Source organism: Sphaerodactylus townsendi, linkage group LG07, assembly GCF_021028975.2.
Source record: "Sphaerodactylus townsendi isolate TG3544 linkage group LG07, MPM_Stown_v2.3, whole genome shotgun sequence".
Lineage (NCBI taxonomy): Eukaryota > Metazoa > Chordata > Lepidosauria > Squamata > Sphaerodactylidae > Sphaerodactylus > Sphaerodactylus townsendi.
The window spans coordinates 47050256-47076394 of record NC_059431.1 but is presented as its reverse complement, the minus strand read 5'-3'; the positions used below and the strand labels follow the sequence as shown (position 1 = coordinate 47076394).

The following is a 26139-nucleotide window of genomic DNA, read 5'->3' as shown; positions in this document are numbered from 1 at the left end:
ATGAATAAAGGAACTGGATGATGAAAGGAAATAAGATTGAACAATTTATCAAATTTAGATATCCTGGGAGGATGATACAGGCTTCCGGATCTATGTAGAGCAAAGTAATATGGTTGCTGAACGTGCTTAAAGAGCAGTGCATTCAATTTTTTTTTTAAAAAAAAATTGTACTAAAGGAAGGCATTATGTACCGGCTGTTCTGAAATTATATCAATTGAAAGCTCAAATGCAGATATTTTATGGTAGTTATTTTGATGTTCTAATTTCTAATATAAGACAGCTCGAGGGGATTCAACATACATTTTTTCAGGCTATTTTACAGGTTCCACCAGGTGTGCCAAATGCTTTTTTACGTTTAGAAACTGGTATTATGAGAATTGAGGCTAAAATATTTATGTTATCGACCAAGTGTACCACGTGTACCAAGCGGCTCCAAGTGTACCAAAGGTCTCCCGTCATTGATAATACACAATACTTTTCAGCCTAGATGGTTGTGAGCAGTTAGGGATGATTTAATTAGGATTGGTCTGTTACCTAGTGCCCTTCTGGCCCAGCATATTGTTGAGGCAAAATCCATGGTTAAACACAGTACAAGATATTGAGCGTCAACAAGATTTGACAAAATTTCCTGGCTTTTTGCTCCCTCTCTCAAGAAGATACATTATGAGACCAGCTTATTACCTAACAAATTTAGATAGCCAGCCCCTTAGGAGAGCCTTTATGCTGGCTAGATGTGCAGCTATGTGTCTGCTGTGTTAGAGAGAAAATATAAGAAAATTCCCGATTCTGAAAGATTATGTTCCTGCGAAATTGGAGAAGTAGAGTTCACGGAACATGTTTTCTTCCAATGCCCCATATATAAGGATGAACTGATAAAGCTCTTATATAAATATTTCTCTACTTTGGATAAGGCTGGTTAAGAAAAATTGTTAATTGATTAAAATTCTAATGTTTCTAGACAGGTGGCAGAATTCTGTGCCTATGTTATTAAAATTTGTTGTCGGTTGAATAACAGTTTTTAGGTTACTGTAGATTATAAATATTATTTATAACTTAATTATATAAGTTTGATTTTAAATGTTTTAGACAGTTTTAGACAGTTTTTATACCATGTATTATTTTATTTCATCTATTATTTATTTATATTTGGATTTTTAGACCGCCCTCACATTAAAACCTACCATAATTAAAACAGTAAAAGCAGAATATTACTATAAAATCGAAACTTTATAACAGCAGATGATGATAAAACCCACCCCCCTATCGTGCCCACAAGAGGCCTATATATATGACGTTTTAAAATCTTGTTTTGGATCTATTCTTTGATGGAATTATTAGCTGTACTTTGTATATAGTTGTTGGTGGATGACCGTAAATAAAACTTCTTAATATTGGCACCAAAGTATCCCTTTAAGTATGGGGAAATTCCCTCCAGGGAAAGACTTTAGAGAAGGACTGTTAGGTTTGATATTTTTCAAAATGCTACTACTGAGTTGTCAAGTCATAATTATATAAGCAGCCCCAGCCTCTGCCACAATTTTTATGATCCCATCAGGTACTAACCCCAGGTGTTAAGAATTGATATGTTTATGAAGGAGACCTTGATTCTGCAGGTTTGCAGGTGTTTGTAGAAAGGATCAGGATCAGGTGGTGAATTGTTCCCAGCTGACTTCTGATTGGTCATTCTACATTTGATTGCTGTGCATTTTTAAAAGATGTTCCTTGGGCAGCGGCTGTCACCAGCAGTACAAGGATATCCACTGTGTGTCTGAAGTTAAGATGAGGTGCCAATTTTCTTGCTGGCTCCACCTCCTTCAGCAGCCATTCTGTGGCAGCCATTTTATGGTTGCATCCACCAAGCTGTGTCAGAATTCCAAAAGTACCCATGGGCTCAGAAAGGCTGGAGACCCCAGTGTGGTGTAGTGTTTGGAGAGTTGGATCTATGAGGTCCAGGTTTGAATTCCCACTCTGCCATGGAAACTTGCTGAATGATCTTGGGCCACTCACCTACTCTTAGCCTACTTGGCAGGGTTGTTGTGAGAATAAAATAGAGGACAGGAGAATGATGTTAGCCCCTTTGCTTACTTCGGGCAGAAATACAAATAATGTGAATAAAGTTAGTTGTGGGTACTGGCGAAATCTGATCGAGAAGGAGAATCCATTTACATGATGACTGTGGGGTCTGGCTGAGTCTTTTCACTTATTAAAACAGAGAACATATAATTGGGGACCACAGTGTTGTTTCACTGTATATACATAATGTGGGGCTTGATGGGACACTGAGAGGAAAAGATTGCCAGTAGCAAAGGGTTGGGTTAATTACTCCCTACACATCATCAGTACCATAGTACAGTGGATCTGTGATTTTTGAGGTCAGATCTGGGGCTACAGTTATGTAATGTGATTTGATGACTTTGGCATGACTGAAACAAAACTCTCAAGAATTCATGAGAATCCATGCTTTGGAGCCATGTTTTTGCACCATTGCAATGCCCCAAAGCATCAGATCCATGATTTTTGTTGTCTCATCTAAAGGTACAGACATGAAATGTGATCTGACGGTGATTTCAGGATGACAAGGAAAGTCAAAAAAAGCCCTCCAATGTACAGCAAGAGCTGAGGCAAGGGAAGTACAGGCGGTCTTTGCACTCATTGCAGTAACAACAGCTACACAGACCACTGTCATGGAAGCTAGTCAACAGGACTAAAAGTGTTGTCAGCAAACAATATGCCACATGCAGAAACAGCCTACTGAATCTGATTGTTGAAGGTACCAAAGTGAAAACACACAAACTCAGATTTCTAACTACTGGTGTTTACACTGATATTATTTTAGTATTTTGCAAGAAAGTCAGAAATTAATTGCTCACTGATTTCATGTTGCACCCCTTACCAACCTTGGTTTGACAGTAAACAATAAAGAATAATTAATTTTAAAAATCCATTCAAAGTAGCTATCTTTACTTCCCCATACTAAAGATAACAATATATTTTTTCTTAGGGGCTTTTCCTCAGCATTTGAAAGCCTTATTCTTTTGCTGTTTCTGACTCATTCTGCCTTCCCTTAGATGGGGGCGTACTTATAGAGAATTGCCATCTGGTAAAATTCATATTAGAAGATACTTGGTGTCAAAGAAAGATTTATCCTTTTGGATGAAAATACAAATGAGTTGATGATGCAGTGCAAATCTGTGGCTGACCTCTCTTCTTTCTGTGACAATTCTTTGCAACAAGATGGAGAAAAGCTTTTATTAAGTTATGATGTACAATGACAAATCTCAGCAGGATTCAGCTCTTATTACAGACCACAAAGGTTGGGTTACATTCTGCAAAAAGTTTAACATAAATTGCATATATGTGAGATGCATGGATTTTTAATAATGCAGAGAGCCCTATTTTCTTCCAAATCTGGATTTTTCTAACATGTCATTTTCATCAAATGAAGTACAGTAACAGCTTACTATAACAGTTTCATGCTTCTCTATGTTTTCTCCACATGTTGAAATATCTCCAAAATGACCGAGGTTGTGAGTAGATTTGTTTATGGTGCTTCCCTGAAATACTCAAGGAATCGTTTAAGGACAGTGGTCATAAATAAAAACTGACAGGGTAAGGTACATAGTTAAGACTTCACTCCAAAAGATCCAGTCCACTCTTGAAAAGTACATGAAGGTCCAAAGATCTTATGTTAAAAGCAAAAAGATCCCAACCCCTGCATATTGATTTATTCTGTTCAGTTACCCTCCTCAAATGAATGAATGGACAAGCTCCTGCTGGCAGGGAAAATTCACCTTTACCTGGTCTGATTTTTTCACCTGCCCACCATATTCACACAGAAGCCTTACAGTAATACAAACATATGAAAGCAGGTGGTGGTTGATCAGTCCAGGTTTGAGCTTTCAGCTACAGATTTTCACCTTTTGGGAAACAATCCTAAATAGATTTTCAAAATAATCCCCATTTTAGGGCATACTCCCAGGATAGTGTCCCCAAGACCTTGTTCCTCTAGAAGCTGAAACTACTGAGCAAACAATCCAAAACAGTGTATTCTCGAAGGCCACCAGACCACGGCCACACAGCCTGGAAAACCCACCACAACCAGTCCGAAACAGGTCTACTCAGAATCCTGCTCAGGTCTATTCTGTGGGACTTGTTCCCAGAAAAGCACTCTAAGCACTGCATTGTAAACGGTGCAGTCGTATATTAGAGTCAATGAATATTTACATCTAGCAATGCCAACTTTTCAGATGTACGTTTAATTGAAGCTTGATGGGCAGACATTAGCTGTTTATGCTTTGAAAAGTTTTACCTGTCCCTTTCTGTGTAATGGTAAGCTGATGATAAAAGCCCAAGGCAAGTTTTTGTTTTTTGGTCAGATAGCAACCTTATTCTGGTGACATTATTAAGAATACAGATACATGGTGCAGTTTTATGCCCGGTATGCAACAATCCCATTTATTTTATTGAACAAGGTGCACATTCTTTCCTTACAAGACCCTCTCATATTTAGGAAGGGCAGATTATTTTGTTTGGCCAAACAGTGTGGTGATTCCGACTGGCACTTGAGCAGAGTGACAAAACTGGATGCAGAGAATGTTCCTTTGGGCAAGAGATGTGAGAAAATGTGACCAGGGAAAGCTTGGCTCAGATGGGTGAGAAAGGCAGAATTAGAGGGAAGGGGAATCAGATTGCGGCTGCCGGGTGGGCAGAGCACAGGCGCGATGGCTGCAGCCTGGTTTGCCCACCCACAGAAAGCGCCAGGTGACGAGCAGACCCTATATATGCTGCCGAGTGGCGCGTCCGTCTGTGCACAATCCCGTCTCTGTCTCTCCAGGAATAAAGTTTGTCCCTAAATTGGCGCCTGGTCTCTGTGGGAGAGAACGAATCATGGACGATGCCTTCAGCCCAGACAGCCTTGCCCTCGGACCTAACCTGTCTAGTTCCCCGTGGAACTCGAACCTGTCCTTTCCATCCCTCTGGGCGACTCCCGGGCAGCCTGTGCGGACAGTATCGGTGGCCGTGATCCTGCTATTGGGCTTGGCGGGCAACGGGCTGCTGCTCCACCGGCTCCGCTGCGGCGGCTGCTGCTGCGCGGGCCGGTTCGCCCGGCGGCGAAAGATGGATTTCTTCCTCGCGCACTTGGCCGTGGCTGATCTCTACGGCTGCGGGCTGGCTCTCCTCTCGCAGCTCCCTCCGGCAGCGGACGCCGGCCAGGCGGAGTGGCCCGCGGGAGACACCACGTGTCGCCTCTTCCGGCTCCTGCAAGGATCCGGGCTGCTGGCGCCGTCGCACATGCTGGTGCTGCTGGCGCTGGAGCGGCACCACATGGTGAGCGGCGCTCGGGACCCGCCGCAGCCCCTGCCCGCTTTCATGCCCGCCCGGGGAGCCCTGGCCACGCTGGGCTGGCTGCTGGCGCTGTTGCTCGCCTTGCCTCAAGCCTTCGTGTACAGGCTGGCCCCGCCGCACGACGGGAGCCACTGCCTCAGTGTCTTCGCGCAGCGGCCCCCTTGGCACGGCCGAGCCTACGCCGTGTATGGACTGCTGGCCAGTTTCGTGGCGCCCGCCTGCCTCCTGGGCGGCACCTGCGGCCGCATCCTCCGCGCCCTCAGCGCCTCCCGGGCCAAGGAGGAGGAGCCGTCGCGGGCAGCGCCAGGCAGCTCTCGCCGCCACCGCGTGGAGCTCCCCGGCGTCGCCGCTTCACCGCCCCCGCCGCTCCTCCTGCGGCTCCTGCCGGCGGGCAAGTGCGCCCCGCCATCCCCCCGCGCGCCCCGCAGCCTCCCCCGCGCGCGGGCCCGGGCGCTGCAGCTGACTCTAGCGCTGACGACGCTCTTCGCGTTCTGCGGTTTCCCGCGCTTTGTGCTGGAGCTGGGCTTGGCCTTCGCCTTCCCCGCCAGCGCCGCCGAGGAAGCGCGGACGACTCTGGGCAGCATCATGACAGCCACAAACTGCGCCCTCAACCCCTACGTGTGCCTCATCTTCCACAGCCACCGGCCCTGGGCGCGGCGCCTCCAGAGCAGCCTCTGCCGCTGCCCCGACGGACAGCCTCGGCGCAGGGTACCCCACCGACACCGCCCGCCGCCGCCGCCAGAGTTGGCCGCCGAGCGCACTGGACGCTGGTTTTGCCCTTGCCAGACCAAGCCGCCCACCGCCTCTGCCGTTGTCCAGCAGCGGGAGGTTGAGGCGCCGGCCGCTGCTGCTTTCGAGAGCGGATTATAAGAAATGCGCGCTCTGCAGGGGCAAATCAAAGGCATTCGGGACCCCTCTCAAGAGGCGATAAGGCTCAAATCTGCCAGCTGGTCCTGCGCAGGCACTCAGATCTGCTCTTCAGTGGGGGAAAGCATTCTTCAGTTGGTCACAGAATCCTCTAGTTACACGGATCTTCACAAAAAGAGGCTGAAAACTCAGTTTAAATGCCACTAAAGCCTGGTAGCTTTATCCAAAGAAAAGGAAGTCATCTAGGCCAATGACTTCAGAGCTAATTGTGATTTTTAGCCTTTATTTGGAATAATGTATTTGAACAGGGATTTACATGATTTCCCAGTTTTCTGGTGTTTTGTTCATTTTCCTATAGAACCAGGATTTGGTAAAGTGGGAACTTTTACAGTGCATTAGACTTTGTTACATCTCTTGTAATGTGAATCACAGTGTCCTGTAAATTCTAGCACAGATATTTCATAGAGTACCTGTGAAGTAAACGGGTGTGATTCTTTATAAGCTATTTGCTTTTCTGGCAATTTTGGGGCATTTTTCAAACTTAGTTTTTCATCCTGTTAGTTTTTGAAAGAAAGAGGCAAAACAGACAGCTGCTATTGCTACGCAAAGACATTCTATGCTCATGTCATTGTGATTTTATTTGGTCATATTTCTGCAGCATCATTGCAAATAGCTCTGTAAATTTCAAAACTAATCTATCAAATAAGCCATTTTGCACATGGAATGTAGGAAAGCAATTGTCTCATTTTGTTCTGCACTGTGTAACCTGTCAAAATCAGTAATGAAAGCTGTAGTAGTGGTCTGTGGGGGCAGATGGTGACAGAAATCACCAGGTACAAAACATACCTTGAAAAACTGAAAGGCCTTTTAAAATGCTTTATGCCAAAACTCCATTGGACATTGATGGCTGATGCATTTAAAAATGTGCCCCCTTTAAAGAAGTGTCTTATATAAGCACACATTCACATATGTCACAGCTTTCACAACTCCAGTAGTTTGTAGAAAAGAATAATTTGACCTCTGAAGTATCTGGAATACATTTCCTTCCATTTTCATATGACAAAGGTGACTCTAGCAGGTTGCTTTTGCACAATTAGCTCCAAAAGAAAAAAAATCCAAAGTACTAATAGACAGCTTAGCTAGCATCACTATTCATAAACTATTTGAATCCCGGTTTCTAGGGTTCCCACACAAAAACGTATCCCTCAGGCACAAATTGTGTGCAATTGGTCTCAAGAGAAATCATGTGCCTTCTCCTGGCCATTGTCTTGCTCCTACCTTGCCCCTACTTTTACATACTCTATTGTTCCTCCAGTCCAGTGGTCTGCCATACATGGGTCAGCCTTTCAAGTAGCTCATAGCATCCACAAGCTGAGTTGCAAGCCTTCAGGCCACTGCCTTTATGTTACTGCTGCTTTTGGGGAGGACTTGCGTGCACAGAGAACAAGACAACCACACCTTCTGCTTCTCTACATATATGTTGAGCAGTGCAATGGCAGGGGAAAAACAGGTGGCAGATGAATACAGGAGTGCAGAGAAAAAAACATGGTCTGTGTTATCAAAAGATAACAAAACACAAGATGCACATTTGAGATATCTCTAAAAAGCTCAAATGAGTATGAGAAAAGTACTGTGACCATACACAATAGAATTACCAACTCAGCATTCCAACTCAGCCTTACCATAAATAGGTGTGTGGAGGGGGGGGGATAGTAGTCCTAGAATCAAACTTTTGAGAAATTTTATTACAGTAATCTCTTGTTGAGTCCTCCAGTTTTTCCAAGAGGAAAAAGCTATCTAGATGATGTTGGTCTTTATGGCAAGGGAAGTAAATATTTGAGGCTATACATCCTACTTTTCCCAGTTTAAAATTCCACTTTGATATTCTAAAGCTTGTTAGAAGAGAAAAGCAGGACTAGCTGTCTCTACTATAGTGAAAGCTGATGGAAAGAAACGGAAACACTCAGTTTTTTTGTCCCTTGCTTTGTGGCGGTAAAGATGAAGAGCTGTGTCTAGTTCTTTTACAATAAAACGAGAGCAACAACAGTTGCTAGGGAGAATCTGCCTGCAAACCTCTCTTGGATATTTAGACCAAATGTCACATAACACAGCATAGTTCCTGTGCTTATATAAGTTGTGTTGCTATATGTGAACAAATATTCAGAGTATACGAAGTGTTACAGGAAGTGTTTAGAAGATTTATAAAAAGCAGTAATGTTGGCCTGACATCAGCTCCCTTCAGACATTCATCCGTGCATTCATTGAAAAGGATTGAAGCTACTAGATCCACGCTCTTAACAGTGTGCAAAAGGACTTGTGCAGTCATTCAGTTAAATGCATGGATGTTGGGGATGGGGGCCAGTAAGGGTGCTTCCAATACCCTCTCAATGCATTCAGTAACTGTGTGAACAATTATCCGAACAGGCCTCTTGTACAATAGCAGTGAGGAACTGCAGATGGAACCTTAACACACACAAGGCTGCCTACCAGAAACATCACATCTGTTTCAATTTTTGGCTGACAAACATACTGTCTACTACACAGCCTAATAAACTCAAAATAGTTAAGGATGGGCCACACAATTTTGTATGCAGTTTGATTTGAAGCCATGAACACCTCCTTTCCTAGTTTCTTCTTGAAAAAGGGAGCCTCTATATACCAGGGCAACCTGACTTTGGTGGCCCAGGCTAGCCTGATCTCATCAGATCTTGGAAGCTCAGCTAAGTTGACCCTGATTAGTACTCAGATGGGAGACCACCAAGGAAACAGGGTTGCTATGCAGAGGCAGGCAATGGCAAAGCATCTCTGTAATCTTTCCTTGAAAAACCTACACAGTTGCCATAAATCAGCAGCAACCTGACAGCACATTCCAGAACCATATCCAGAAGCATGAATACCAGTGCTGGGAGGCAGCACAGCATTGGAAGGTCTTTGATCTTTATGCTGTATTAGTCCTCCAAGCCTGGTTGTCTATTTTATGATGGACAAGATGGACCAATGGTCTGATTTAGCAAGCTCTACACATGTTCTTTTTTTTAAAGATTAGCCGTAGTTATCATTTTATCACAATATCAGTCAGAGCAGATTTATGTCAGAGGATAGGAGGACTGCTCACATTCTCAATCTCTACTAAAAATTATCTCAAGTCGTTACATTTTTAACATTTTCTGTACAATTCAGAATAGGGATAATCACTCTTAATAACCTACAGCTGTTTCATACATTCATATTCCCTTTAATCCATTTATCAATCTCATATTCATACTTCTTTGGATGCTTCTTCCAGTCCTGATGCCATCTAAGGTTAGCTAAGATATCTGAATAATTTTGTTCTACACTATGTTTCCATTTGATAAACTCCTGCTTGTTGTATTGTTCAACAAGGGCAGAGACTTTTGGATAGTCAATAATGGAATGAAGTTTTCTGTTTAAAGATTGGGTCATTTTTGGAAACTTCGTTGCTACATTTGTCAGTTCATCTGGATCAGCAGAGAGGTCTGTAACAAAGAAAGAAACGATAAATGAACAGATAAGAACAACATTGAGGCTTCACTTTAGAAAAATCCATTCTATAATCTAATATTATGGACCAGAAAATATGGCCATCACTTCTATTTAGACCTGGATAGTACTCTTGTTTCAGCCTGAAATATTACATTTAAAGACAGTGGCATACCTGCAGAAATGACATCTGGGTGCAAGTACTGAAATTATCCCCCCCCCCCCCATTGCACCCTCTCCCAAAAATTGAGGTGGGCCAGTGGGTAAGCCAATGGGGCAGCTGAGCAGGGTAGGCAAGCAGTGAGTGGGGTGGATGGTGAGGAGAGGCTGGTGGGAGGGGGTGCTGGAGGCAGGGCACAACAGTGAGCCAGACAGCTGCAGCCTGCCACAGACTTCAGCTGCAGCACCAGAGGTGCACCTCTGAGCCCTCCCGCTTGCCGCCTGCTCAGACTTCTGCAGCCCAATACAGTTACTTGATCCTGGAGCGGGAGGGTGGGGAAAACACCTGAATGTGCCTCCCATGTGACACTTTAAAGAGGTGTCTGGGGCATTCACCCGCTCTGTCCCCCCCCCCCCCCCCGCCCAGCACACCATTGTTTAAAGGTATAGCAGTTCACCATTACAGAGTGTATGGCAACTGTGCAATTTTTCCACTAAAATGCATAATCACACTGGGACAACCATCCAGCTACTATGCAGGAAAAGTAATAAGACACCTCAACATTATGTCAATGTTCCTGGCAACTTTTGCCCCTTGATCTTCAGCCTGATCCTTGGTGAGGTTTACAGCGGTCACTAATAGCAGCCTTCATCACTGTGGCTCCACTCTTGCCAATGTCAGTCGGTGTTTTAAAGTTCTGCAGCATAAGGGGAAATCTGATACAGCTTCTAGATGATGCTGTCTCTAACATTTACCCCACAGTTAAATATTTTCAATATACTTCAAAATGAATGTGTGCAATTGTCTGCATTTTTTTAAAATGGCTGACTTTTAATGGAACTGTGGGTGTAACAAGAAGGAAGCCGAATCATGAAAGAGACTTAAAATGCAAGTTTGAAGTAGACAAATTAAGTTGGTGGCTGAGAATGCTTCACTGGGACCTCAATGGATAGTACTTTCTCCTATTTCTGGCTCCATATCTATCACAGTTGATATGCTCCATGCAGCTCAAAACGTACCTAATTCTGTATTTACATTTCATGTATTTTCATCATAATGTTAATGTTCTTATTTAGATTATTTAAATAAATATTTGAAGTGTACAAGTAAATAGGCAATAGGAGAAACAGATCAATTCAACAGGCAAAGAAGTCAGAAACTGTCTTCTGAACTTCATTCAAAACACTGAGTCAAAGTCCTCATATTCATGCTACTAGCACCTTTTGTAATTTTCCTCAGGCCTAAACCATAACATACACCTTTCCTGACTTCTACCAATTTGGAATACACATTTCCCGAGATGCCTGGTGGCTTTGCTCATTCTGGAAGGACCATAGTTCAGTAGTAAACTATAGTCTTGGTTGGGCAGTAAACTACAATATTACTGCACATAGTTTAGGTTTAGACTCTGGCTAAGGGGTGTTAAGAGATTGGGCTTGGGCTTTCTGTCAGGACCCAAGAGCTGAGGAGGGAATTCCAATTAGGAGCCTCATGCAGATCTCCATATTTGTTAGTGCCAGAAAAAGCCAGAGGAGATCTCTGCAGATCTATCAGAAAAATCACACCAATGGATACTGTTGAATTCTGGGAGACCAAGAAATATTATTGCAACATCCTCAGCTCACCTTCTAACAAAGAATCCCCACCAGATCCCACAGCAAGTTCACTGATAAGCCCAACTCAAAACCTACAAATGAAGGCAGACTGTCCCTCTTGCACTGAAGGTCCTACCCAAGCTATGCATCACCAGTATTGATGAGAACAGGGCCCTCTAAAAGTATGCTACCCTTTCCTATGTTTTCCTTTGAACACTATTCTCTTTGCCATATTCTACCTTTCTCAACAGGACAAAGGGTTGTTTATAGTCTTATAGTTTGAGTTAACACTCACATTTTTAACACTCTGCATAGTTACACCTCTGCGTACAGGATTCTGTGTACTGTAGATAGGCAGCTAGTTGCAAGTACCATTCTTCCATCCTATTTTTTTCTTCCATCCCCCTTTTTCCCTTTTCCCTCTATTAAGTCCTGCAAAACTTTGCATGAGTGTCTTAAACTATAGAAAAGTAGGAGTTGTGGAGGTACTTTGATGCAACAATGTACTGCCTATCCTGCTTATGAGGACCAGGCCCAAGGATCAGATTGAACTTTTAGTCAAGTGAAAAATGTACCAAACAACTGAGGAGATACTGAATGATCGTCTGAATAAGCTATGTATTTCCATTTGCCAGTTCGCAGCATGTAGGTAGAAGAATTCACATTGCAGCCATGAAATTCACTCAGGACCCAACCAGGATGTTGTTTTCTGGGTGGAATGTTATTTTCTGTCTTTTCCAATATCAAAGGCAACAATGAATATCCACTGAGGTTTTTAGGTATTGGTATACGAGCGGCATCTGGGGGGGAAAATGCCTATTAAATGAAGCAGAAAACACTTAAAATGGTATGAAACCAATGAAGAAGAAATTATATAATAATGAATTTCAGAAATTATACATTTCTCCTTCTCAATAATATTCTTGAAACTTTTTATTCTTTGCATTTTTACTAAACCACAAAAGAACTACTGAATTCAGTAGAATACCTGCACAAGTGATTCTTTCGGTGCAAGTTTCAATTCTACTACTTAAATAATATCAGTTCATTTGCTACCCTAATTCTAAACAAACTGGGTACAATAACATTTTGGACATGGTGAAATTCCACTGCAATTAAGTAACTGGACTGGAAGGTTTCAGAAGTGGAGTACGCCCAAAATTGTATTTGTCTATCCTTACAACAATTACAGTGTAATCCTGGGTGGAGGGAGAGGGAAACCCAGAGGCGTAGCAAGGGGGGAAAGCGCCTGGTGCACCAGTGTGTCCTCTGTCCCTGCCCCATCCCGGAATGCCCCCGCCCTGCCCCCATAACACCCTCTCCACACCCCCACAGGGGCACGCGCCTGGTGCATCGCGTGCGCCCCGCCCCCGCCTCCTTGGAGCTATACCTCTGGGGAAACCTTTTAGGAGGTGGTGTGACCCCAGCACTGGTGTAAATGCCACTTGTGCTGGCAAAAGAGGCATTTACGCCAGTGCACTTACACTGGTGCTGGGTAGCAGTGCAATAGCATGAACGTCAGGCACCAGCACTGCCATGGCACTAGCATTCCTCCAGTGCAGGAGCTCATGCCAGTATTGAAAGAGGCATTTCCAGGGGCAGAGCTGGCTTTAGTTAGCTTCCTGACCTTTTCGGCACAGGAACGCCCCCATCTGCCAACACATACTTACACCAGCAAAATGGGCCATTGGATACTTACCTTGATGGTCCTTCTCCTTGGAGGACAGGATGACATTTTGCTTGGATTATTCCCACCCCTTCCTTCAGAGAGGCAGGAACAAATTATTTCTACTTCCTGTCTCCTGTAGTGGGAGTCACCCTTTCTCAGTTCAGGTATCTCTGATAGCAGTTCAACTAGCACTAACTGCAACTGGTGTAAAAGTAGAAAAATAAAATCTCAGGGATAAAAAAGCAGAAAACTTAAAGAATACAGAGACAATAAGTTTGGGAGGTCAAGTGGTCCTCCTGTCCTCCAAGGAGAAGGGCCATTCACTGTAAGCAACCAATTGTTTGTTCTCTCTCTGAGGCAGGAGGACATCTGAAAAAGATGGACTTCGGGAAGATCCAACTGGAAAGCAGGCAGGTGGATCCCTTCTTAAAACAGTCACTGGTGGTTGGAGTGGAAGATGAGTACGCTGTGAGCCTACATGGGCTGTGGGCCTCGTCCCAGATATGGAAGTAAAGGGCCTGTCCTTTCCACATGCCCCCAACCCCTTCTCTGAAACCTCTCTGCTCTCATCACAGTACTGGGACAGCTGCCAGGAAGAGAACAAGCTGACTGCAGAGAAGGGAGAGTAAAACTATGACAGCAGCCAGCAAGAAAAGATCAAGAGCTTCCCTTTCTACACAGGCTCCTGGTCATCTCCATCATCTCATTCTCTTGCCTGACCTGTTGTGCTTCATGCTGAAGAAAAAGGAGGAAGGCAGAGTGGGAAGCCCTTCACTTCTTTACAGAAAAGCTAAAGTTCAACAGTGTAAGGGAGAGGCAACCATACATGCATAGAGGTTCTCCAGAAATGAAATATATATGCATACAGTTTCATAATAGTTATGCCTTAAATTACTGCATATGTGTGTTTGATGGGGCAGTGCTCGGCAGACCATAGTCACCTATGGCTCAAGCTGTTAAACCCAAAGCATGTGTGGATGTTTAATGATGCATCATATAGTAAAATAAAATGCAAAGTAGAGGGGCAGAGAAGATACAAATCTTTTTACAATAGGCTAAGGCTAAGAAAATAACATGTATTGTTTTGTTCCTCAATACGTTCATTCTTCTTGATTTATGTGTTTATTTTTTATCATTCTAACTACAGGAAGAAAGAACCAGCGGAACATATGGAGAATGAGAGAACAGGAAGAACAGTGATTTAAAAATACAAATTTCAGGAAGGGAGGAAAAAATTAACACAGTTGGAACAAAAAGAGCACCAACAAGAAGGGATAAAGATGGAGTGAAATATGTACTGTGTGACTCAATAGATTAGTAATGTTAAAAGAAGGACTCTTCTTAGAATGTAGGCTTGGCAGAAACTACTTTGCATTTCTATGAATATTTTCAGCAGTACTGGAAAACTCCCCCTTCACTGATTGCTTCTCAGAAAACATTGCCCTTGCTTTGACTTTCTTTGTCCTCAGTTACATAATAATGTAAACCAGTAGAACTCCGCAGCTCACAGAGAGCCACATTCATAATTACCATTAACTGAAAGAGCCACATCGACTTCCATTCTTGGAATGAAGCCTGGTCTTCCCAGAGGGTTGCAGCTTACCTGTTCTTCCTACAGCAGCTGTTTCAAGGTAGGAACCAACTGCCAACCACAAGCCCCATCAAGCAAAGGCCTTGCCCACGTTCCTGATGCCATATGGAGGAACGGAGCACAGAACAGACATAGGGGGCATGTAAAAGAGCCAGATGTTGCTCACAAGCCCCAAATCTGATGCAAACAGATTTGAATTCCTATGGCATCATTTCTATTTTGTGATTGCTGATTGGCACTGGCATCACTCAAAGTTAACTTAATCTGCCTGTAGTTGCACTATCACATAACCACCCCAAATTGGCTATGTAGATTCATTATGTCACCCTAGTTCAGTGATAGCGAACCTTTTTGAGACCGAGTACCCAAATTGCTACCCAAAACCCACTTATTTATCACAAAGTGCCAACACAGCAATTTAACCTGAATACTGAGGTTTTAGTTTAGAAAAAATGGTTGGCTCCGAGGCGTGCGTTGCTCGGGAGTAAGCTTAGTGGTAGTTGGTAGCTTTGCTTTGAAGCAACCGTGCAACTCTTCCAACGGGTGAATCACGACCATAGGAGGGTTTACTCAGAAGCAAGCCCCATTTCCAGCAACCAAGCTTACTCCCAGGTAAAGGATCGCGCTTTAGTTCTTCGTATGAAAATCAGTGGGGTTTAACAGCGCTTAACTGGGTTACCTACACCGCTTCCCCAAAACTAGGTCTTAGGTTTAATGCTAATAATCGAGCCCAGCGGCCCAGGCCAGCCTAGATGTGTGTGTGGGGGGGGGGGTGACTCTGCGCGTGCCCACAGAGAGGGCTCTGAGTGCCACCTCTGGCACCCGTGCCATAAGTTCAACACCACTGTCCTAGTTAATATGTGATTTGCAATGGGCCAGAATAGCATGCATAATTAATTGCAGGTGTGGGGAGGGCTTCAGTAATTAGAAGGGTGGTAAAACTTGTCCAGTTTGCTGCTTCTTGAACATGAAAAATGGCAACAAACAATTGGAAAAAAGTGATTTTATAACCTGTGCATTGTAAAACAGTGGTCTCTTAGCACTCTTTGACTGTGTGCGACGGCCAATTCACAAATGATAAATTCTATATGTTTCCCCATGTACACTTTCAATAGATGCATTCGAGGAGTCTCTCCAAAATACAGCTGTGAGACTATTAACCTCCTTTTCCCGCCAATTCTGTCTGTTAACTGTAGTTATACTGAAAACTCAGCAGACCGGATACATCCCCCACTCCCCTAATTACTGCTGCTGCTTTCCCTTGTATCTTTTTCCTAATCTGAAAAGGCCTTGTGAAAGGCATTCTTTGTCTGGCTGTTGCGGGTTTTACAAGCTGCATGGCCATGGTCTGACAGTTTTTGTCCTAATGTTTTGCCCACATCTATGGATGGCATCTTTCGAGGTATGTCACAGTGAGATGTTCTTCTCTCCATGGAATTTTTTATTTGACTCTAAAAGTCATTAATATTAAGTAATTCTTTTATTTTAGTAAAAAAAATTCTTACCGAGCAAGGTAGGATAGATATCCACAAGTGACACCACACCGGATATGTGCTGAGATTTAATGCTTGGCCCCATTATTAGGAGAGGAATATGAGAACTTGCTTCATACATGCTCATTTTATAAAACTGTCTATGTTCCATAGCAAGTTCTCCATGATCAGCAGTAAATATTATAAGAGTATTTTTGAGTAGTCCGGTTTCATTTAGAGCAGAAATTATTTCACCTGCAACAAAAGACAAGGAAATGTCAACAAGTTACTATTAAAAGATTCATTAAACTTCTGTATGAATAAAAGCAAATCATGAGGATGTAGCTTTGAGCAATTACATGAAAAGCATTTAGAACAAGTCAGCTATGTTCTCCTTTATGCAGGTGTCCTTGTTATTTTCATGGGTTCCAAAACTCTTTCCCTGGGAGGATGAAGGGAATTTGGTGATAGGAAGTCATGAAGGGCAAATTACTTTCTGCCCAAAAACTGTGAGTGAATTAATTCCACAGCCAAATGCCAAATAGGTTCCCATATCTCCAGAAAATTCTACAGCAGATTTCAGATTTGGAGGAGATGTCAAGGAAAATTCACAGCAATCCATTTTTAAAGCTCCATTTTATAACCTTCAATAAGTGTACTCCAGAATTGGCAGAAGAACTAGAAATCACTGTATGCTCAGCAATGGGGCCGAATCTGATTCAACAAGCTCACATTGGTTTAAATCATTCTACAACAATATATCTCAATATGGCTATTCCACTGACTCTTCTGACCCTAACAACCTTTAGATGTTGCCTATTCACTTAAGTACTTGAAGTATTCAAACACTGTGCCCACTTAGTCTCCTTTGAATTTATGTACCATCTCAGGTTTTCAAACAAGTTAGAATGGTTAGCAAGGGTTAAGATGAAGTAATACAAGTAGGAGGATAAGGATAAACTGAGTTTCCAGATATACTGTACACACTTCCATCTGTCTCTCTCTGTGTAATCATTAGGCTTGCCTTTTGAAAATATAAAGCTGAAAGTCTCAGAATGCCAAATAACGCAGCAGTTAGTAATGGAAAAACCTAACATACATACTCACAAAATTGGTTGTAATTTAACTTCAAAGGCTTTGAATGTGGATATATTCCCTTCTTTTTTGATAATGTTCCTTCTTTTCAGGCTATAAAACAACTCAAATGCTAAATGTCATGGTCACGAATCTACCTTTCAATAAGGAATTGTATAATAAAACTGTATCATGTACAAGCTCTCATATTGGTACAGGAACTGAGGGAGGGTTTGACCTCTATGCCTTCCTTTTAAGTTTTTCTAGGCTATCTGGTTGGACATTACAGGAAACAAAATGCTGAACAAGATGGACCTAGATCTAATCCAGCAGCTTTCTTTTGTGTGTCAGGTACAGGCAACTGAATGGTTAGGGTAGACCCACTGAAATGACACTTCCTCTCCAATACCCGTCTTGTCAGAATTGTACCCCAGATGTGAAAATGCTTATTATTCCTTTTGCAGTACTCTGAGCCACATAGAACCAGTTCAGACATTCAGGCTTATAGTAGCGTGTTTCCCCAAAAATAAGATAGATTTCTTATATTGATTTTTGCTGAAAAAGATGCATTAGGGATTATTTTCAGAGGATGTCTTATTTTTTGCGCCTCAGGGGCATAGCGCCCAGGAGGCAGGGGTGTTCCGGGGACGTTCAGGGAGCAGACAGGGCACGGCGGGGGCTCTGCCGGGGAATCTGTAACTAGGATTTATTTTTGGAGTAGGGCTTATATTTCAAGCATCCTCCAAAAATACAGAAAAATCATGCTAGGGCTTATTTCCGGGGAAACACGGTAGCATTCTTAGCATGATGCATTCAATAAGCAACAGTCTACAAATAATGTCTCATGTAGCTGAGAACACTGCATGACAATGTGCATGTGATTCACCTTATCTACATGACCCATTCTCCTTCCCAAAAAGTTTGGAACATTAAACTGCTCAGGTGAATCACACATAACCTGGCTTGCCAAAATACATGGTTTTGACTATGCATAGAACATTACTATAGGCCTTAATCACTCAACCATCCTTTCTTCATATATTACTTTTTAACTTTGTGAGCTGAACAGCGCAGAAGTCTAAATAAATAAAATATTAAAGACACTCTTAGTCTGATTACGTTACTGCTGCTCTATCCTGCAGCAAGGGAATGTTTTCTTCAGGCCAGAGATTTCCTTGCAGATGCATGCTGTACACACAGATCCTGAAAGTTCTGCAGTTAATCAGAGTGGGGAAACCCAAATGTTTTCTCTGGCTTTGAGGTTTCCGCTGCTTTTGGTCTCCCTCCCCCCAGGGCTTCCAGGTATTTCAAAGGGGATCTATGGCTAGCTTTTGTGAAACGCACAAAAATATCAATGTAACACAGAAATATAGATATAAAAATTTAAGGGCTTTAAAAACAAAACTGGCAGTTTTGTGACAACTGGGGATAGGCAAGTTGTGCAGCAGGTGGTGGGGCGGCTCCCCACATGTAAACAGAGAAATGTGAGGAGACCCCACTATGGAGCAAAGAGCCCCGAGGAAAATACTCCATGCCTAATTAAACACTTTGAATAACTTTTCTACAAGAAGCTAATCCCATCTACGTGCATCAAAACTAAAACAGGCAGTCTTGAGACATTCAAATGCCAATAAACTTCTTCATTGTAATATTCTTCCAAAATACATTAAAATATAGATAAGTGAATTATGTTCTAGCAGCTCTCTTACCAAGCATGGCGTCTGTCTCTGCACACATGGCATAATAATGTGCTCGGATATCTCTTATTTCTTTCTGTGTAAATTTCCCAGTGCAATTTTTGGTGTAAGAAGAATAATAATCTACTGGGTGCAACTCTGAAAATGGAGACCATTTTGGAATCCTTATGGCTTTATATTTTACCTAGCAAAAGCAGAAATACATTAGTTAAACAAACATCACGAATGTACAGTCTATTAGCATCTTTCAAGTAGGCGCCTCAAAGTACACATGCTACCAAATGTGGGAGTTACAAATGGTAGCTCCATTTCCTCAAACTGTTGGTTAAATTGCACAGGGGAGTTTCAATACTCATGTAAAATGGAGGTTGTAATCAGTGGTGGGATTCAAAAATTTTAGTAACATGTTCCCATGGTGGTGGGATTCAAACTGTGGCATAGCGCCAATGGGGCTGGGCGGGGCATGACAGGGGTGTGGGTGGGCATTCCGGGGTGGATCATTCCTGGGCAGGGCTGTGGCAAGAACGCAGCCGCTGCGCCGGTCCTTGGGCAGGAAACGAATGCACGCAGGCGCAGGCTGCCATGCACACCAGTGCACCTCCTGCTAGACTGCTTCAAGTTCTGTGTGCTACTGCTGAGAGGAGGGGCATAACTAAGGCAAAAATCACGTGGCAAAATCACCAATTAGTAACCCCCTCTAGGCACACACAAGTAATTAGTAACCTACACTCGGGAACCTGTGAGAACCTGCTGGATCCCACCTCTGGTTGTAATGTACAGGGGAATTGGGTATGACCAAGTGAAAAAGCTGGCTGAGTCTAACTCATACTGATTTGCATGTAAAGTCTACAGAGGAGCAAAAATGTATTTAAAAAAAAATAAAATTCCAAATGTTGTATCATGTTCATTTTTCAAAAATGACTACAAAATTAAAATGCAGGACAGAAAATTATGGAAGCCATAGTGGACTGAAACCCTTACCATACACATTTCTGTGTAAATTCTGTAAGATGACACCTCTTCCTACAGAACTGAACTTGATTTTTCCTTGTTTATTGTAGCTCAATGTGTCTAGGAAAAAAAAAATGTCTGGAAATTGGTTCCAGCTGATATATTACACTACAGACTATCTGCTTAGCAACACAGTGTACCGTGAGTATACACCGCATCATGTCAATGCACTGTTCTAAAATGATTTATCAAATGAATAAAGAGTTTGATTTAATGCCAAGCTCCATTCCAACTAATATAGCCCACAGTTCCAAAGATCTGAAATACCTTTCCAGCTTGTTTAACTTTTCTCCCACAAAGCAACCTGATCACATGCAATGGAATCTACTCTTTAAAGAGTGGGGACTCAAAAGCCCCATCTGGTGCATGAGACCTTTGGACTCATACAAAGGAATTCCCTTATGTACACATCAAATGGTTTGCTTCAGGCCATTTTGTTATTCTGATAGCAAGTCCCAAAGCTTTGACTAAGCATGAGTAAAAAAAAACCCCAGTTCTTGTCAATATATGCAATGCCACAGCTGAAGGTCAATGTTCACAGCTATCCCCAGAAAGCTTCAGTGATAAACAAGTCTGTCTCTAAATTCACAGGAAGGAAAGGAACCAAACATACTCCTGAAGAAATGCTGTGCATTTGAGCTATTGCCAGATTTGGGGTAATGTACAGTAGATAGATGCACAAATAGACTGCACAATGAATCTAAAAATTTAAACTGCATCCACACAACTGATAAATATAAACACAACAACAACCTTCACTAGGAGAGAGAAGGTATAAAATGCCACTCAACTCCTAAGGGATGGTTTACTGGTAGTCTATGGGGAGACGCCCCAGGTTCATAGAAGAACATAAAAATACATGTGGGGTTAGAAAAACCTTATACAAGTAGTGCCTGCTTCTAATAAAAATGTTATCAAGGAGATCTCATTAGAATACATTGTGAGATCTTGGCAGCCATATTGGGAGTTGCTAGGCAACCTGCAATCAACTCTTCTGAGGATTCCAAACTGCAGTTACCATTAGCTTTGGGGAGAGTAGAAAGAGGCAGACTAAAAAAAATAAATGCGGAAAGGAAGTTACAATTAAAAATGTAATCTGTAGTTTGTCCCATCCATGCATAACAGATTAATGGTATTATAATAAAATCTGTGAGAAGTGGCTGTACCAAGAAATTTTCTAAACAGCTAAAATTTTCAGAAATCACACTTTTGCTTTATTTTAGTAATAGAAATTAAGCGTTGTGAAGAAATAGAATGAATGTTCCCTTTAAAACATTCTGCTGAATTGCTGCCGTTTAGCAGTCGGAGTCAAGGTAACCCGTCTTAGAGACTGCTGTGACCACAGTAAAACAGCATCTGGGAACAATACAAATATAATACAAATAAATAGGAATAGTTGATTCCCTTCGTGGTAAAAAATACCATCTGTCTTTCTGTAGACAAATTGGATTTATTTATTTTTTTTGCCCAAGAAGGGGAAAGGTAATCAGTTAGATTCGAAAGCCAAACAGAAGAAAACAAAATCATTACTTATGTTGAATTGCAAATATTTCAGGAAATGGCAATCTACTATGCAGCATTCAGTACTTCAGTAGGGAAAAATATGCTTTACATGAAGATCAACGCAGATTGGAAATTGCGATAGTATAACCTGGCACACACAGGTCCATACCAACTCCAGCATGGTTGGATTTGACTGCCATGACTCTAAGCTTGTGACTACAGGAGTAACCCAATCTGAGCATGTGTGATCACTCTTTCGTACCCATCAACATAGGGGTCCGTGGTGGCTTCTTGGTACCTGTGACTACAAGCACCTCTCTTAATCCCCCAGGAAATCAGGGCCATGTCCCTTAAAGGCCAGATATAATACTTAAGGTCCAGCCCTCACAGCCTGTTACCAGTAAAGAGGTGGGGCTAGGAGGTAGAATGGAGAAGCTTAAAAAAAAGTTCCAGGATATAGGAGTTAAAGAAGAAGACAGTAAGGGAGGGAGGGAGGGAGGGAGGGGGCTTGACCAGAATAGACTGGGTTTTGGCTATGTTGGGGCAAATGCCCTGAAAAGTCGTATTAAAGATAATTACTTCACACATATTTAAAGTACCAAGGAGTTTCAACAGCACTTGAAGACTCCCACATCAGTAACCTTCGAAAACTGGGGCTATGATATTCCCCTGCATCCAAGAGCAATTGAATTTAGCCAACACGGAGTCAGGGCACACAGCACACATCTAGAAAGCGGGTAATGTTAATAACACAAAGTTGAGGAACAAGACATCAAACCTAATAAACACAATTATTGAAGACATTTCAAGCTGTTTATATTTACATACCCTTTCAAGCCAATATGGAGAGGTCAGAAATGTGGATGCTCCGTGATTTTCTCCTGAAGAGGGTGATGGATATGGGTGAGGCAAATTTAATCCCAAATAAAGAACAAAAGGTTGTGTTAAATTAGTTGTCTTGACCCTTATCCAAGTTGCTGCTTTATCAGTGATCTCCCAATCTTTCTTCATGATCCTCACATACTTCTTGTCACCTATGAGTTTTGCCACAGGCCTACCTTCTTGCTGAAGCAAAAAATCAACATTCCGGGTCCAAGCTTCTACTCGGTTACTGAAAATGAGAATAAGATTCAGTGAATGGCATTTCAGCACATGCATAATCACAAGAAGATGGTAACATTTTCAGATTCCAAGATTTTTCTTTTTATGCTTAATGCCTTCAGGTTATCAATTAAACAAATTTAGACTTCCAGGCCATAACTGAGTTTTTTTTCCTTTTTTCTACAAGGTTCCCTTTTTCTGCTTTCCCAACAGAACTCTCAGATTGATTTTTGAAGGGTTTTTTTTAAAGACTGAGGTAAGAACTTTTGAATGAGAAGGCATTTGCTGTGGGTTTTTTGGAATTTTTCAGTTTCTATTCTATTCCATCTCAAAAGACCCTCCCTGGCAACATTGTTTGCTTTCGGCACCTCTTATGCCAAGCAGCTAAAATGTTTCGTGTTTTTTTTTTAATTCTGCACGTTTTTCCCTCCTGTTTGGTTCTGGAAATGTTTTCATTTCATTTTTCCTCTGTTGTTTACCCAAACACCTTAACTGCAATGTTTTTCTTGATCCATTTCTAAGCCAGCTTCTCTTGAGTGCGCAGTCATGTTGTAATTGTCTTTATTTCTCCATCCCACCAAAACCAGGTCCTCATTCAGCCCCTATTTCAGTGGTTCTCAACCTTCCTAATGCCATGACCCTTTAATACAGTTCCTCATGTTGTGGTGAACCCCAACCCTAACTGCTCCATTTTACAGATGGAGAACACTGATGCAGAACATCTTAGGCAACCCCTGTGAAAGGGTCATTTGACCCCCAAAGGGGTCACGACCCACAGATTAAGAACCACTGCCCCATATAGTTGCGCAACCTCCTTTTCAGTCATTTTCTTCTTTCCCTCACCTCTGTTTTCAAAAGGATTTCTATTTTTTCCTTGTCATGTCGTGTCATGTCGAACTAGTGATGTAACACTGAGGCAGAGATAAAAAGAAGCAGGTCAATTGAACCAACTTTGTCAGCTACAGGCAGAGAAGCAAACTGTACTCTTTTTCACAGAAAGATTGAAGTGCGGTCAGTTGTGGTGTGGCAGTAGAGAAAGTAGCGTGCTTCCACAGTAGAAAATAGTCCTGAATGACTATTAGTGTTATAATTCATTATTAAACATGGTACTTTGATAACAAGAGCATTTATAGTGCATCAAATGATCGTTGTTGCTTGTCTCTACTTCCCTGACCTTAGCAAACAGGAGAGAGCACTCATGCCCATTTGCACTGTGCACGTGAGGTGAATCTGGATGCTTTTAGCTCTAAAAGCAGCCCTTTCCTCCTGCCTTTTTTGCGGCAAGCTGTAGACCAATAAGAGGATGAATTTCCATCAGAGGACGAGTTGCAGTCACCTCTTGTAGCTGGTGTTGACCGAGGGGACTGCTTGGCAGGCACAATCCCTAATAAGGCTGCCTCAACCATTGCTTCCATTGATGGCTCTCAGCAGGTGCCATCACCTGGAGTAAAAAACAGCAGGAAGAAGCTGTGCAGAAGATGGCATCTGGAGCGGTTGCAATACTCCCTCCTCAGCCTAATGCCCTTGTGACCATTGGAAGCTCATCAGAGAGACCCAGAGGCCGAGTTGCAGCTCCGGATGTCCCTGCTGGCACCAAAAGAACAAAGAAAGCCAGTAAAGTAAATGGGGCTGCATCCAGCCAGTTTAATGAGATAATTGACTCCATTAGGGGCATGCTGAAGGAGGAAATGTGTAAGGAATTCCATAGAAGCAGAAATAAAAGGCTCTTCGGTGATAAAAGACCGTTTTATTCAGACATCTTAGAAAGCTCAAGTACACGCAGTGGCAGGAATGACACTTCCCGCCAGAAGCACAGGTTATAACTCTATTCACCCCATCCCCCTTCCTGCTTCCCATGGGAACGGAGTCCTCATCTCCCGCTAAGCCAAAGAGAAAGTCTCCGGCCATGAAGCTGGCCCATCGCCCGGGCTGTGGAATGCACTCAAGGTTACTTTACCATCAACACCATTGAATCCTTTACACTCTGCCTCCCTTAAAGAAGACCCCTCCCCCCCCCAGGTTTATGCGGAAAGGCGCGGTGGAAAGCAAGGTTAATACAGGGTGGGGGCAGTCAATATTTTCAGGAATAAACGGCAGTACGATTATACCCAGAGGAATATCCCACCCAAGAGACTAAATATTGCAAGCGTTTGCGATTAAAGCGAGAGTCCAGGATAAGCGTCAATTCTACCGTAGGTGCTTGTGGCCATCATTAATAGTCGGTGGGGGCCTCTCGGGCTGGTCGCGCTAGGCCTCCGAAGCGGGAGCCTCATTGAGCAATAAGGAATGGAAGATAATATGAATGTTACTAAGAGAGTTAGGCAAATCCAATCGGGCAGTGACATCATTAATCACTTTAGTGATCTGAAAAGGTCCCACGAATCTTTTGCTCCAATTTGGAAAATCTATGCACGATCTCTGGAGATTTTGGTGGACAAATACACCCAAGCGCCCACACGCAGAGAGGGAAATCTGGCGGTGTTTATCCGCTTGCAGCTTTTGGGAGTTCCTTAGCCTGTTGTAAAGGCATGGTGTCTGGACCGATTTCCACCCTCGGGCTAGGGACGAAATCCATTGTTGGAAATTCTGGAGGGTCCAAAGCTGTCGCGGGTAGTTGTGGCAACGGGCGGGAAGGAGCGACCAGACACAATTTCAAAGGGTTTTCTTTGTACTGCTATGAACCGCATTGTTATGAGGCGCATTACTCCGGGAACGGAATAAGCTCGCACCAATTGTCTTGGTGGTAGTTGGTGTAACAAGCGTGAAAAATCCACTGCTCCTACTAGCTCGGTTCTTGTTCGTTCTCTCCGTCTTCACCGTCACGCTTTGAAGGCATTGGTAGAAGGCGGCGACTGGCCGGGCGCAAGCCCCCAACAACCCCAAAAACGCCTTCCAAAACTTTGAATGAATTGGGGGCCGCGGGTCCGGAGACCACCTTTATCGGGCGGAATGTAGGACCAGTAAACCTGTTGAATGAACAGCCGTGCCAACTTAGGAGCCGGAGGGGATGGAAGCACATGGAATAAAATGGGCTTGTTTAGAAAAATAAGTCCACCTCACCACCCACAAAACCGTGTTGCCATGACTTTTCGGGCAAATCTGTAATAAAATCCATGGAGATGACTTCCCAAAGAGGCGTGGAGGCCACCGGGAGAGGCTTCAACAGCCCATGGGGCTTTCCCGGGATGGTTTTGGCTTCTGCACAAACCGAGCAGCCCTTAATATATGCCTCCTTAATGTCTCCTTATGCGCATTGCGCCACCAGAACTGCCCGGGCGGGCCAAATGCAGAGTTTTCAAGGAAAGCCAAAATGTCCAGCCGAGCGGTGCATCGTGGCAGGCTTCAAGAACCTGCTTGCGGAGGGGGGGGAGGCATCTTTACATTACCAACATTCTCCCCTCCCCAGCCAAACTCCATTCTCCAAAGCGCAATTGGGAGTCACTTTCTTCCGTTGGAGGCTCGTGCAGCCCCGCCTCCTCGAAAGTTCCCGCAGGAGAAGGAGAGACGAGACTAGGGAATGGGGGGTGGAGGAGGGAGGTGGACGCTTGACCC

General features: G+C 43.2%; 2 protein-coding genes across 3 annotated transcripts in view; one reads left to right on the top strand and one right to left on the bottom strand.

Moving 5' to 3' along the window:
* Positions 1 to 4887: 4887 nt before the first annotated feature.
* On the top strand, positions 4888 to 6734 carry GPR150 (G protein-coupled receptor 150). The gene has a single exon (XM_048504357.1). The coding sequence runs from the start codon at positions 4888 to 4890 to the stop codon at positions 6214 to 6216; it is 1329 nt and encodes a 442-aa protein (XP_048360314.1). The 3' UTR covers positions 6217 to 6734.
* A 2542-nt stretch (positions 6735 to 9276) lies between these two features.
* Positions 9277 to 26139, bottom strand: part of ARSK (arylsulfatase family member K) — a 30931-nt gene continuing 14068 nt past the window's right edge. Inside the window, exons 4-9 of one of the 2 annotated variants that reach the window (XM_048503629.1) lie at positions 22545 to 22597; positions 22315 to 22367; positions 18985 to 19156; positions 16235 to 16456; positions 12045 to 12269; positions 9277 to 9710 (exon numbers count right to left, since the gene is read on the bottom strand). In XM_048503629.1, coding sequence (XP_048359586.1) covers positions 9430 to 9710; positions 12045 to 12269; positions 16235 to 16456; positions 18985 to 19156; positions 22315 to 22367; positions 22545 to 22597 — 1006 coding nt within the window. In that variant the 3' untranslated portion in view covers positions 9277 to 9429. Of the gene's footprint in view, positions 9711 to 12044; positions 12270 to 16234; positions 16457 to 18984; positions 19157 to 22314; positions 22598 to 26139 lie in introns of both variants that reach the window. The other variant, XM_048503628.1, reaches the window with a different exon arrangement.